At 42.8% G+C, this 15,184-nt stretch overlaps 1 protein-coding gene across 1 annotated transcript in view; it reads right to left on the minus strand.

The window, feature by feature from the left end:
• itgbl1 (integrin, beta-like 1) overlaps window positions 1-15,184 on the minus strand; it is a 47,657-nt gene that overhangs the window by 8,618 nt on the left and 23,855 nt on the right. The window contains exons 6-7 of the mRNA XM_089002240.1: window positions 7,153-7,293; window positions 5,964-6,110 (exon numbers count right to left, since the gene is read on the minus strand). Of these exons, the coding sequence (XP_088858366.1) occupies window positions 5,964-6,110; window positions 7,153-7,293 (288 nt within the window). The remainder of the gene's footprint in view (window positions 1-5,963; window positions 6,111-7,152; window positions 7,294-15,184) is intronic.

Here is a 15,184-nt window from a genome sequence, read left to right on the forward strand (position 1 = left end):
GCCAGCTGCATCTATGATGCATGCCTCCTATTCTCTACTGCCCTACTTCCCTTCACATATATTGCAGTTTTTGGTCGCGATGCCCAGTGTGATTGCAATGAACACTGTTTCAAAAAAGAAGTCAAGTCAAAACATTTATTTGCAAAGTGTACAATTCAACCCCACTCATCTGAACCCAGCATTATGATTAATTATGTGTTTGTGGCATCAAAATCCACCAGTTTATTTCCATGATTGTGCATTACCTGAGCCCTTCGACACTTTAATATTATCAATCCACAGCAAGTGACAACATGGCCATCTCCTCAGATGGATGAAAGCAACATGATATTTGGTGAGAAGTGGGTTGCTCCCTGGACTGGCTGCTAATCGATAACAGTGTCATTGATAAACATCTCCAATCAAGTCACATACGCACAGACAGCAGCGCAAAAATAACATGAAAAAGGGCCAGGCTGGACCACCAATATTATACACTACTAAAAGACTCAAGAACATTAGGTCCAGTGATTACTGTTACTCCAGCAGAGACTTTATTCCCCATGTTGCACCAATTAGCAGTATTTTGAAACAGTCATGATATGGTACATTTACTACAAATGTTATGTGGAATTGCATTCTTTCTTTGTAGATCTGGAGAAAGCTAGAGAAGAGCTGTGGTATTGCATGAGGAAGTCAGGAGTGACAAAAAGTATGTCACAACGGTGCAAGACACGTATAAGGACTTTATGACAGTTGTGAGGTGTGCTGTCGGTGTGACGGAGGAATTCAAGGTGGAGGTGGGAGTCCACTAGGGGTCAGCTTTGAGCCACTTCTTATTCGCAATGGTGATGGACAGGCTGACAGACAATGTCAGACAAGAATCTCCTTGGACGACGATGTTTGAAGATGACATTGTGATCTGTAGCAGAGCAGGGAACAGGTGGGGGAGAAACTAGAGAGTTGGATGTATGCCCTGGAAAGTAGAGGAATGAAGATGAGTCGCAGCACTCCAATTACAGGAGTGGAGAAGAGATAAAGAATGTGGAAGATTTTAAGTACTTCGGGTCACCTTTCCAGAACAATGGCGAGTGTGGAAAAGAGGTGAAGAAGCGTGTCCAGGCAGGCTGGAGCGGCTGGTGAAAAATGTCAGGCGTGATGTGTGATAGAAGGGTTTCAGCTAGGATGAAATGAAAAGTGTATAAAACAGTGGTGAGACCAGCCATGATGTTTGGACTGGAGACAGTGCCACTGAAGAAAAGACAGGAAGCAGAGCTGGAGGTAGCAGAGCTGAAGATGTTGAGGTTTTCTTTGGGAGTGACCACGTTGGATAGGATCAGGAATGAGTATATTAGAGGGACAACTCATCTTAGAGGATCTGGAGAGAAAGTCAGAGAGGCTAGACTGAGTTGATTTGGATATGTCCAGAGAAGAGAGACTATATCGGGAGAAGGATGCTGAGCCTTGAACTGCCAGGCAGGAGACTGAAAAGAATAAATAAATTAACATGTGACTGCTTCCTTGTTACGTTTGTCCTGCCACTAGTTTAACCCACTGCCATCAATCAACAATCTACACGAGAGTACACGAGAATGAGCGAGCTGCCTATCTGCGGCCGGAGAGTGACTTTACAGTGCCGCCCGTATCCAATTGTAGGTCTGCTTTATCAGATTTCGGACTTGCAAGGGAACAGGCTTCTACTGTCCAACAGATCTGTTAATGAATAACACGTTCTTCTGCCCTAACCAATATGTAGGTGTGTAGACAGCGAGCTTAACAATCTTCCAATAAAAAAACATGAAGATGAGAATCCACCGTTTAGTATTTTTATAGAAGTCTTTCTTCTAAAACTGCATACAAACAGAAAAAGAATATGAACGTTGTACAGCATCTACAGGCCTAACAGGCCTATTCTCTAGCTCATTCAACGATTCTATGGTTTTTGAGTGCTTTTTACTATTTCTACCACTAGGGGGCACTGTACTGCATTGTAACGGAATTACTAGGGGCAGAACACTCCCCGCCTGGCATATATAGGATGGCAAACCAACAAACCAACAGAAATACTAACAAACATCATCAAAAGGTAAGTATCAATATCCTATCTTCTTCACAGCGACCAATTTTTCCCGTCGTTATGACGGTGGCGATGCACATGATGCCCATGGACCCCTCCCCAATCTTGATGTAGTGGTCCAAATAGGTGTGCGGGTCGCCGGGATCCACCACCATCTGTAGAGCCGCCCGGAACTGCTTGTGGGACACCCTCTGCGGCTCTCTCTGCGGGGAGCGGGTATCGGGCGGCACCGGTGGCAGGACGGAGGGGGGCAGTAAACGTGGGGCTGGCACGCTGGGGTGAGGCGTGTGTGGGTGTTGACCCACTTTAGCATCAGGCTGGGATAGGACGAGATGTGGTGAGGGTGCAGCTGCCCGACCTGGGGCTTGTGGCTGGAAGATCCTCGGAGGGGCACGGAGGATCCGTTTTGAGAGGATGACCCGTGGGGATGCACTGGCGGCCCGATGGGGCTGTGCCCCCCGACGCTTTCCGCTCTGGGATATGTGTTGAACGGCCACGTTGTCTGCTGTGTGGTCTTCATCACACCATCGGTTGGGTTAGGGGTGTGGATGTTGGTCCCTGAAAGGGGTTTATTTCCCCGGGAGGACTGCGGGCTGCCATCCCGCACCTGATAGCTGGACTATGGTGAAGACTGAGACGAGTAGAGGTTGGAAGGTCTCTGCTTTCTGTCTAAACTTTACATAGTGATCTTTCATCTCCGGCTTCTTCTTCAAAGTACGCCGAAGCGACAAGAGACGGTTGAGGGCGTGCTCCCTGTTGTTTGGCAAGCACTGCCTTGGACACCGTAACGGTAGAGGCGCCACCCAACTGTTTGAGTCATCCTTTAGGAACTCCTTTTTAATGATTTGGAGGGAGATCTCATCTTCGACAGAGAGGGCCAGTTTATCATCGTCTGAAGATCTGCTTGCCAAGACCATCTTGAACTGGCTTTTGAGGAGGTTGTTTGGGGTGCTCTCCTGTGAACCTCTCCTTAATGTAGATGCTGCTCTTACAGGGTCTGAAGAAGCTAACTCGACCATTCTCAAGGATACTCGTCCTGAAAGTGTTCACAGTGGGTTTGTGGGCTCCCCTCGGGCAGACGTCTCCTATAATTACCCGTCCCAAATCAAGGCGTTGGGCATATGCCGCACTGTGTGGCCCATTAGGTATTAGATTGCACTCAATGAGTGTTGGCAGTACCATGGATACTCCACCATCAATAGCCTCTATGATGAAGTTTGTGGCTCTTCTTCCACTGGTTTCTGTCATGGCAGAACTTGTCGTGAATGTATAAGGAGAGACCATTCCCTGAACGTTAAACATGTCAAAGGAGGCGGACTTGGCGAGTGACAAATTACTCTGGTCATCCAGCACAACATACATTGTCTTCTTCTGTTCAGCATATCCTTTGGGAAACACATTGACCAGGCATATTTTGGAACATGATTTTCCATGCAAGCCCTCTCCACAAACTTCAGTGCTGCTGGATGTATTTACAGTGATGTTCCCCTGAGCCTGCTCCCCGCCATCACCCTCGGAAGTCACGGCCTCCTTTGCCATCCAGGGAGCTGGACCATCATGGAGAGTTGAGATGTGACGATCACTGTCACACTCTGAACAGTCTTACAGTCTTTTGCTGTTTGGTTTGTGGACATTCAGCATTTGAAACAAATGAAATTATTTTTAAGGAAGCTCTTCCTCTCTTCTAGGGTCTTCATTCTGAAACCCCTACACTTCCTGAGAGAGTGTGGTTTGTTGTGAATGGGACAATGTCTTTCCGGGTCTATGGGAGGCTTGTCACCACCTGAAAGGTTGGAGGCTTCAATCTCAGTTTTATTTGCAGAGATGGGAGTCCTGACCTTCCACTGGCTGGTGGGAGGTTTCTCATCTTTGTAGGGACCTGTGCTGGAGCCTTCGAGGGTGAAACTGGGATCCGTCTTCATTTCTGCGTAACTGTTAACAAAGTTAACGAAAAAGGAGAATGGCGGATAATGGACAAAGTTCTCTCTCTTGTATTTGGTACCCTGAGTAACACATGTGTCCTGGAGGTTGTATGGAAGCTTCTCAACAATTGAATTTATGCCCCGAGATTAGTCGAGGAAACTGATACCAGGTAGGTAACCTTCATTCTTTGCAGCTTGCACCTGTAGAAGAAGGTCTGCAATCATATATATATATATATATATATATATATATATATATATATATATATATATATATATATATATATATATATATATATATATATATATATATATATATATATATAGGTTAGACATTTCCTTGGGCTCTGACATTTTGATTTTGAAGGAGATGTAATTTTTATCCAATCCACAGTTATGCTTTCGACGTATATCGAGGTAATCTTTTTACTCTTCTGCCCTAACCAATCTGTTGGTGTGTAGACAGCGAGCTTAACAATCTTCCAATAAAATACACGAAGATGAGTATCCACCGTTTAGTATTTTTATGGAAGTCTTTCTTGTAAAACTGCATACAAACAGAAAAAGAATACAAATGTTGTACAGCATCCAATTATACATATAAAATTACATTAATGAAACAGGCCTATTCTCTAGCTCATTCAACGATTCTATGGAAAGCATGTGAAATGCTTAACTGACGAAATATTTATGTAGGCTTATAAATAAATTGCACAACAAACAATAAAATGTATAATAGTGTAAATGTACTTACAGATTGTGCCTGAACAAGTCAAAGGAAAGAGAGAGGCAGAACACATGTGAAATATCACACATAACCGAGCCACCACTAGTCCACTAACTTAGTCGTTACAATTGCAAATGCCTCAATTCTATGATAGATATATTCTAAAATACAATACAATACAATACAATACATAATGATTTATATAGCACTTTAACAACAGCTGAAGCTATAACATAGCGCTTAACATGGACAACTATAATATACAGGAAATAAAAACACTCAAAAACAAATGTCGTGAACATTTTTGAAAATGAGAGTTACTTCGTGGGTGTCACGGTTTGCAAGGTGGTGATGGTGGTTGTGGATCCCAAAAAAAGCAGGCAGAAGGGAGGGAATAAAATCTAAAACATCAAAATCATCTGAACAGAAAAATACAAATTATCAATTAAAAACCAAGAGTAAAAGTCTTCCAAGATGAAACAAACACATGCAGAGCATACAATGCAATGAATGCACTGCACAATGCATACAATGACCTGACCCGAATGGTCCTGCCGGGTGACCTTTTGACTGCCACTGATTGGAACGACCTGCGCGGCTGCAGGCAGGGCCGACAGCGCTACCCGTTAGTCGTCAATCAGAACGTGGCAGTCTGCCACTGATTGGGACGACCAGAACCTGTGCAGGTGCAGACGGGGCCGACAACGCCACCCGTTGGTCGCCAACCAGATCATGACGGTGGGTAATGATTAATATACAAAGAGCCACCTGTTTGGTCGACACTTCTGAGATTACAAATGACTTCATATTTTCTAGAATTACATTACTAATAACATTGGTCAATAGCAAATTTTAATCGGTAATGGCTTTATATGTCATAAAATGTCCAAGAGTATCTTTAACATTGATTTAAAAACTAGCTTTTTAATTTCTGATTGGACTGTTGATATTTAGTAATCAAACCCCAAAGTCGGAACATCCCAATATCTGTGCTGTGTTTTTTTCCAAACCTGGCTATGGTTTGAAAAGGCACAATGTTGATGACCCCACGTTCTGAAGAACTTCACTTAAAAGAAATTCAGCTTGTTGTGCTGTATTGATTGCCACTGCCAAAATGTAGAATATTAATTTGCTTTATTGCTTTTGGATCTATTCAAAAGCCACGAGAAATGACCCACTTTAACAGAAGGGAGGTGAGATCTCAGTGCAAGGGGTAACCATAGCAACAGAAGTGCAAGAAGGAAGGCAGCGCGTGTACCTCGTCCAAAGCAGGGCAGTCTGGACGTTCCACGGCATTTCTTCAGGCTGCTCTCCAGGGAAATGGAGCAGGAGAGCGGATGCTCACACTTCTTTCCGACCCAGCCATCTTTGCAGTCACACCTGCCACAGTGACACTGACCGTGACCTGGACGAAAGGAGGTATGCTGCATCACACCTAAGCTAGCACCAGTTTCAAAATTTTCAGCCAATGAACGTTTCAGTCATAACTGCCATGAAGATTGGTCAGAATATAAAATTTAAAAAATGAAGCAAAATCAATAAAAGTCCCCCATAAAGATCTCACCTAACCATGGTGGAGGATTTTGTGTTCAAATGATCCAAGGAGCTAAGTCTGGGGCTGTATGCCACTGGCAGGGTCACCCATGCCAACATTTCTTAATGAAGGACAAGAATAATCATGTCTCAGATGCCCCTCATGATGATTAAAAACATTCATCCATTATTTCCCTTGGATGATGGTCATTGGGACCCCTTTTGGAGCCAGTATTGGAGGTGGGGCTCTCAGGTAAGCACTTGGTAAAATATTCAGGTCCAACATGGCAGATGCAAATGTACTGAACATCCAAACATAACAATTTGCTGGGCACCTCGGGCAAAATACCCTGTCATCAAGAGTTTCAACTCCCACCAACAGCAGAACTTTTCTCACATCCCAGGGAGGGGAGAGACATTGACTAAACATTTCTATCTCTGGGGTTGAGGTCACTGAGGTGGTTATAAAACTCCTCTTTGGAAAGGCACTTATGGTAGATAAAATCCGGCCAGATTTCAAAAACGCTCTGGACGTTGTGGGGCTAGACTAGTTGACACACATCAAGAACATTGCATGGACATTGGGTACAGTTAACTTTGGTCCTCCCTCCTGCTTGCTTTTTGGGGTGGTCCACCACCTCCGTGTTGCAGCAGCTAAACGGTGATCCGACAAAAACAGCTCCCTCTGCAGGGTGTCCAATCATTCAGGAGGGACTCGGAGTTGAGCCGTTACCCTTCCATGCTCAGGTAATCACCGCTTTCCTCTGTTTGGTCATGTAATGTTCACAAACTGTGCTTAATACATATTCCAAGCTTATTTTACCTTATTTACTGACACTAAAAGGGCACAATTGGATAATTATAGGGCAATTGTAATTCCATTATATTTTTTTATTAATCAGGCCAATATTCACCTGAGCAAAAGTCATCGGTGTATCGGTCGTAGGTGGCATGGCAGTTCCTCTCGTCACACTCGCAGGTGTTGCCGTGAATATCGCCCCAGTCGCCAGAAGGATCCACATCATAACAGCTGCACTCCCCACACACACAGGTGCCTAACACACACACACACACACACACACACACACACACACACACACACACACACACACACACACGCACACACTCACACATACAGTTTTTATGGAGTTTCATTTTTTTTCGTTACAATTGTACAGAGGATCAACTCAAATGGTCCCACCTCTGCTCCCTATTTTAACTGTGTGTATATACTGTTGTCCCAAAATGTACCGTATGTAGTTGAATCATGATGTTGTCTCAGCAGCATCCAGAAAAAAATGATGGCTTGTCAAAGCATGAACAAGGCTGGGGGAAACATACCGACTGGCAAGGCGTTTGGTGTGTATTAGCCCATTTGGTTCTTAATCAACCCCCATCTCCTCCGACTGCCACCCGCCCATACCCCCTGAGTCCACAAGCCATATCATCGCAACAATGATGTATTGAGTCATCATTGTCATGTACTTTCAGGTCATAGGCAAAAGCCAAATACTGCACAATCCACACAGGCATTTCCACCACAAAATTTGACCATAATTGTTTTTTCTTTCTCTGCACAACACATAGTCCTCCTATCGAGATAGTTGTGTATCTCTTTGTGTATTAATGCATGCATTAAGCCTCAAGCGCTGCCACCCAGCTGCTTGCGGTTTGACAGCATGCCAGTTACGGTATTATTATTAGCAAGGCAATGGAGGAGCTACTCTGTCTCCTGTCAGTCAAGATTTTCTCACAAGGGGGTGAAGGTTACTGTGGACTCCAAAGATGAAAAGGCTTCTTCAGCCGTCATCTGTACTTCTTTGAAGGTGTTGATGACGCCTGAAGAAACCTTCTCGTCGATGGACCACTCCTGTATGACTGAGAGCTTACACAGATGTATGTGGAGTACAACAATATTTAAAACTGTCCAAAAAATATCTATGCAGTTCACTCACTTGTATGTTATTGAGGGTGATGGAGTCTAGTCTGTACAAGATATGTAATGAATAATTCTGTGTAAGCTCTCAGTCGTACAGGAGTAGTCCATCGATGAAAAGGTTTCTTCAGCCGTCATCTGTACTTCTTTGAAGGTGTCGGACGTTTCGCTTGTTAAACGTCTTACTGGCAGTTTAGGCCATACACACACACACACACACACACACACACACATACATACATACATACATACATACATACATACATATATATATATATATATATATATATATATATATATATAGGTTTCTGGCATGACCCTCGTGAGGATTAAATGGTTTGCATCATGGACGCAAAGACATTTTTGCTCTTAAGTCATTCACTGCTAGATGTGCAAAAAAATTTGTCCAATTTTTGTCTTTTTCACTCGAAATCCAGGACCCACAAAACACCGAGTTCCAGGACCACACACACCCATTTCAGCATTACAAACCTTAGATTATTAGATTTTATATATATATATATATATATATATATATATATATATATATATATATATATATATATATATATATATATATATCGACTCGATGCCACACACATGGATCAATGAATGCTTGGAGTTGTATAAGGTCAACAGGACCCTGAGAGCCTTCGTTGCAAACTCGATGAGGATGTGGAAAACCACACTTGAAGCCAATGGCAAGCCACTAACGCAAGTGTCCATCAAATGTGGCATATACCAAGGTGATGCACTCTCCCCACTGCTGTTCTGCATAGGACTGAACCCCCTCAGCCAGATAATCGCCAAGACAGGCTATGGATACCGCCTCAGAAATGGAGCTACGATCAGTCACCTCCTCTACATGGATGACATCAAGCTGTATGCTAAGAGCGAAAGGGACATAGACTCCCTGATCCACACAACCAGGATCTACAGCAGTGATATCGGAATGTCATTCGGGCTGGAGAAATGTAGTCGGATGGTGACTAAGAGGGGCAAGGTAGTTCACACTGAAGGGGTCTCACTCCCTGAAGGAACAATAGCAGACATTGAAAACAGCTACAAGTACCTCGGTATACCACAGGCCAATGGCAACCTCGAATTAGCAACAAGGAAAGCGGCTACAACCAAATACCTCCAGCGGGTGAGGCAAGTCCTCAGAAGCCAGCTCAATGGCAAGAACAAGACCCGGGCAATAAACAGCTATGCCCTGCCAGTGATCAGATACCCTGCAGGAATAATAAGGTGGCCAAAGGAAGAGATTCAGACCATGGATGTTAAGACCCGAAAACTCCTCACCATGCACGGAGGGTTCCATCCCAAGTCCAGCACCCTGAGACTGTACACAAGCCGTAAGGAAGGAGGCCGGGGACTAGTGAGTGTGAGAGCCACTGTCCAGGATGAAACATCCAAGCTCCATGAATACATCAAAGAGAAGGCTCCAACGGATGATGTACTCAGAGAATGTCTCAGTCAATGGGGAACAGAGGATGAGGTGCTGGAAGAGGGACAATCATGGGAGGAAAAGCCCCTACACGGGATGTACCACCGAACCATAGCAGAAGTGGCTGATCTCAAGAAGTCCTATCAGTGGCTAGAGAGGGCTGGCCTAAAGGACAGCACAGAGGCACTCATCCTGGCTGCCCAAGAGCAGGCCCTGAACACCAGAGCCATAGAGGCAGGGATATACCACACCAGACAAGACCCAAGGTGTAGGTTGTGCAAAGAGGCACCTGAGACAATCCAACACGTAACTGCAGGGTGTAAGATGCTGGCAGGGAAAGCCTACATGGAGCGCCATAACCAGGTGGCTGGCATAGTCTACCGAAACATCTGTGCGGAGTATGGACTGGAAACCCCAAGGTCAAAATGGGAAACACCTCCCAAGGTGGTGGAGAATGACCGAGCAAAAATCCTGTGGGACTTCCAGATACAGACTGACAGGATGGTAATGGCCAACCAACCAGATATCGTGGTCATAGATAAAGGGGAAAGGAAAGCCGTTGTCGTGGATGTAGCGGTTCCGAGTGATGGGAACATCAGAAAGAAGGAACATGAGAAAATCGAGAAATACCAAGGGCTCAGAGAGGAGCTGGAGAGAGCCTGGAAGGTAAAGGTGACAGTCGTGCCTGTGGTGGTCGGAGCACTTGGGGCAGTGACCCCCAAACTCGACGAGTGGTTGCAACAGATCCCGGGAACAACATCGGATATCTCGGTCCAGAAAAGCGCAGTGCTGGGAACAGCACGGATACTGCGCAGAACCCTCAAGCTTCCTGGCCTCTGGTAGAGGACCCGAGCTGAAATGGGGACAGACACCACCCATGGTGGGTGAGACGAGGATTTTTATATATATATATATATATATATATATATATATATATATATATATATATATATATATATATATATATACACATATATATATACACACAGTAAAGTCTCGTTATATCGATATCGGATATATCGATAGTCCCGGTTATATCGATACTATTTCTATGCACGCGCTGAGAAAATTACATACAAACAGGGTCGGATATATCGATAGTCCCGGTTATATCGATATTTTTTCGTACTCCCTTGAATATCGATATAACGAGACTTTACTGTATATATATATATATATATCTCCCTACTGTCCAGACATGGTATGCCGGACTCTGCTATGATAGGTCCCCGCTCTCAGGTTGGGGGAAGCAGAGGACTACTCCCTGCAGCTGCACTGGTTGTTCCTATAGGTCTGACTAACGACTGGCCTGATTGCCCTACTTCCACTGGTATCACCTCATCAGTATTACTAATCCTATTTTGCCTCAGCAAGCTGTTGTACGAACGATCCAAATTGAACCTCACCCCATCACATCGGTTTAATGAAGGATTTAGCTGTTTTATGAAAATCGCTTCTTTTACGACCCTTTCAAATCATCTATTTTCTTTCGCGAAGATTTTAACCTCATTGTCATCAAATGAGTGGTTGCTAGCTTTTATGTGCATATGTACTGCCGATTGAGGCCCACGAGTATTATCCCTGCGATGTTGATAGAGACTTTTTTTGAGAATTTCTTTAGTCTCCCCAATGTACTGCCCTTTACAATTTTCATTCTTACAATGTATTGAATAAACTACATTACTTAGTTTTTCATTTGGCTGCCTATCTTTGCGATGCACTAATTTTTGCCTTAAAGTGTTTACCAGTTTGAAATAAGTAGGAATTTTGTGTTGCCAAAGGACCCTTTGTAGTTTTTCTGAAACTCCTGCAATGTAAGGTACTGCTACTCCTCTCCTTTTTGTATCTTCGGACTTTTTGGTTTCATTCCCTATTCTTTCTTTCTGACATTTGTTAAATGACCACTGAGGGTACCCACAGTTAGTGCTCTCCTGATATGTTTTGACTCCTTTTCTCCTAATACGGTTTAATACCTTGTTGGTATTAGTTTAGCCCTATGCTGGAGGGTTCTGATAACTCCTAGTTTGTGTTGTAAAGGGTGGTTAGAATCGAAAAGTACGTATTGGTCAGTGTGCGTAGCCTTCCTAAAGACTTCTGTTTTTAGTGCTCTGTCCTCTTTTATAATTGCTTTACAATCCAAATAGGCTAGTTGGTTCTTTTTAATGTCCTCGCAAGTAAATTTAATGTTGATGTCTACCGAGTTGAGGTGATCTGTCAAGGATTGAATTTCTTGTTTTTTAATTATGACAAAAGTATTGTCCACATTTATTGGCATATATTATATTTTTGTTTCTTGATGAATCATATATTTTTTACTGTATAGAACGCAAGATTTCTGCATCAAAGTTCCTGATCAAATCTGAACCCGACACGCACACTAGTTTCAAGTCAACATTGAAATGCGACATGGTAAACATTGGCTCCACCAACGCAACATCTCTCGTCTACAGACACATACATCATTTTACATCCATCACACCACCAGTATTATTCTTTAAATATCAAGGAAAGATCTATTTTGAGTCTGCCGTTTACTTATTGAATGGATTGCACATTTGGCAATAAATGGGAGTCAGGAGTCAATTACAGTGTCGGCCGCTAAGTGAAGAAATGTTGTTCTCGAGTGTAATTGTGTTTAATATCCATCCATTCTTGAAGATATGTACTTCCAATTGAACCCCTATTCTTACACAATACACTTCTATCCTCCACAAGATATTCCTGTATCCTCCTTCGATTATCCTCCATCTTGCTTTCCTGATGACCTCCTTGACGAACCCCATTATCCTGAACCCTTCCCCGCATTTATCCTCACGTTCCACATCTCACCTTCCCAAGATCCTACATGAGGACTCACCAATCTTCTGCATGCCCCTTCCCAAATAACTATGCTGACCTTACTACCCCCAATATATCAGTGTATTTTGGGTGTGTGTGTGTGGAGGGGGGGTCTTCAAAGTTTGAAAGTTTCCCTGCAAATTTGTCAGAATAAATAAGACTGAACCAGCAGTTTGCACTACGATGTACATCATAATTTATTTGAGGAAAAGATGGAAGGTTCTTATAACTCCATACAAAAAAATTCATGGTTGTGCTACGGGTTCGCCAGTTTCACCCATAATGGCAAATTAGTACATGGAAGAGATGGAGAAACAGGCCCTCACATCCTTCCCAGGGACTAAGCCTAGGCATTAGTTTAGAAATGTGAACAACACTTTTGTCATAATCAAAAAACAAGACATTCAACACTTCAAAGATCACCTCAACACTGTGGACACCAATATTAAATTCACCCGCGAGGACATTAAAGAGATCTAACTAGCCTTTTTGGACTTCAAAGTAATTATAGAAGAGGACAGAGAGCTAAAAACAGAAGTCTTTAGGAAGGCCATGGACACTGCCCAATACCTACTTTTGGAATCCAATCACCTGCTAACTCAGAGTTATCAGAACCCTCCAGCATAGGGCAGAACAAATAAATACCAAGTATGAAGGTAAGGAACAGGAGTCAAAACATGTCAGGAGCGCACTCACACACTGTGGTTGCCCTCAGTGGCCATTTAACAAATGTCAAAATTAAAGAATTAGGAAAGAAACCAAAAATTCTGCAGGAACAAAAAGGGGAGGTTGCAACGTTTTTCTGAAAACTACAAAGGGTCCTATGGCAACACAAAATTCCTGCCTATTTCAAACCTATAGATACATTAAGACAAAAATTAGTGCATCCAAAAGATAGGCTGCCAAATGAAAAACAAAGCAATGTGGCTAATTCTATTATTTGTAAAAATGAAGATTGTAAAGAGCATTGTGGAAACTAAACAAAATCTCAAAAAAAGACTTTATCAACATTGCAGGGACAATGCTAATGGGCCTCAAATTAGTGAAAGAGAATAGATGCTTTGAAAGAGGAGGAAAATAAGCAATTTTTGTAAAACGGCAAAACCCTTCATCATGGTGGTTTGAGGTTTAATTTAGACCGTGCTTACAACAGAGTTCTTAGATCGTCACCACGTAGGCTTAGTATGCTAATGAGGTGATACCAGAGCTAACGAGGCAATCAGAGTCAGAGATAGAACATTAAAGGTAATCAATCACAGACCAAAAGAGAGATTGACATCAGGGAGTAGTCTACTGCTCCCCCAACCTTGGAGCAAGGACCTGTCAGAATAGAGGTCTGTTCCCACCACCTCTGTCCATTAGGGGTTTATATGGGGCTGGAGTTACTAGCACAACCTTAGTTCACTGACGAAGCTCTTTTGGATGAGGAGCAAAACATCTGACACCTTCAAAGAGGTACAGATGACAGCTGAAGAAACCTTTTCCTCGACGGAGCACTCCTGTACGAGTGAGAGCCAACACAGACGTATCAGAATTTCTTTGACATTCTTTTTTTTTTTTTTTTGTTACAAGCATTCGATTCATTTAAATCGGCTTTGAAGTGTATTTTCATGGAACATTCACATTTTTAAAAATCTTCCCTCCAAATGCAAGTAGTTTTGAGTTATATGCAACCCTACAAAACCTGACTGTTTCCTCTTCTTTGTCCATCTATTTTACACAAAGAGCTTCAAGCAAATATGAAAAGTTCAAAAGTGCATCTCAAATCTAAAGGTTCTTGTCATCTCCACATTGTTCTTTGCACTAGGAATTCTGTCTGACCTTTGCCCTCTGTCTCTGCTGTAACGTTATGCCGGCCTTCTCTTCCATGAACACATTCAGAGATGTCACTTGGTAAATTAAGCACAAATGGGAAATGTGTACAGGCGTCCGATCACAGAGCTCTATTACTAATTGTAAAAAGAGATAAACCAAGTTTTAAAAAGTTACAGTGGAATCATAGAATTCTCACCACAGGAGCTTTTGGTGTCTATTCAAAAACTTTATGCTCTTTTTAGCGTATAATTGCATTATTATTCCTAGTGATGCAATTCTCTCTTCACTTGCTGCAATAAATGTTCTTTAATTAGTTCAGACGAACACCAAGAAGCCTTCTTCTGGATCCCATAGTTTCAATCACATCCCTCCCATTTTGTCATCTTTGCGCTGGCTCTGTGTTAATTTTCGGCATCTTTACAAAATTTGAACAGTAACTTAGATGGCCCTCAATGATCAGGATCCTCCATACTTTTTGAATCTGTTGCCTGTTTATTGGTCTTTTAAAGTCAGTGTGTCAGCCATGCATACCTGTCAACCTCAGCTAATAGCTCCCCTCATAAATTCCTGTATAGAAATTGTAGTACGCTGTACATTATTTGAAATGATTACAAAAACGCTAACGCAAGCGGAAATGCAGACAGTTTATACATTTATCAATCCGACTGCGGTGTTTTTGTTCTGGTATTAACGTGCATTTAATTGTATGAGCATCCGAGACCTAAACTCTGGCCGAAAAGGGCCTCTTTCAGAGTCCATCGGCATCAGAGAGGAGTAGCTTGTCTGCTCTCAGCCTCCAGCCAATGTCTCTTCTTTAAGTATTCATGACCATTTTGTTTTTGTGCCACATTATATTGTGGTTAGTTTTTCGTTTTTGCATTAGTTAGTTTCGGATTGAGCAGTGCGGTGG

Source organism: Hippocampus bargibanti, linkage group LG08 (assembly GCF_051943395.1).
Source record: "Hippocampus bargibanti isolate YZ-2025 linkage group LG08, ASM5194339v1, whole genome shotgun sequence".
In the NCBI taxonomy this organism is placed as follows: Eukaryota; Metazoa; Chordata; class Actinopteri; order Syngnathiformes; family Syngnathidae; genus Hippocampus; species Hippocampus bargibanti.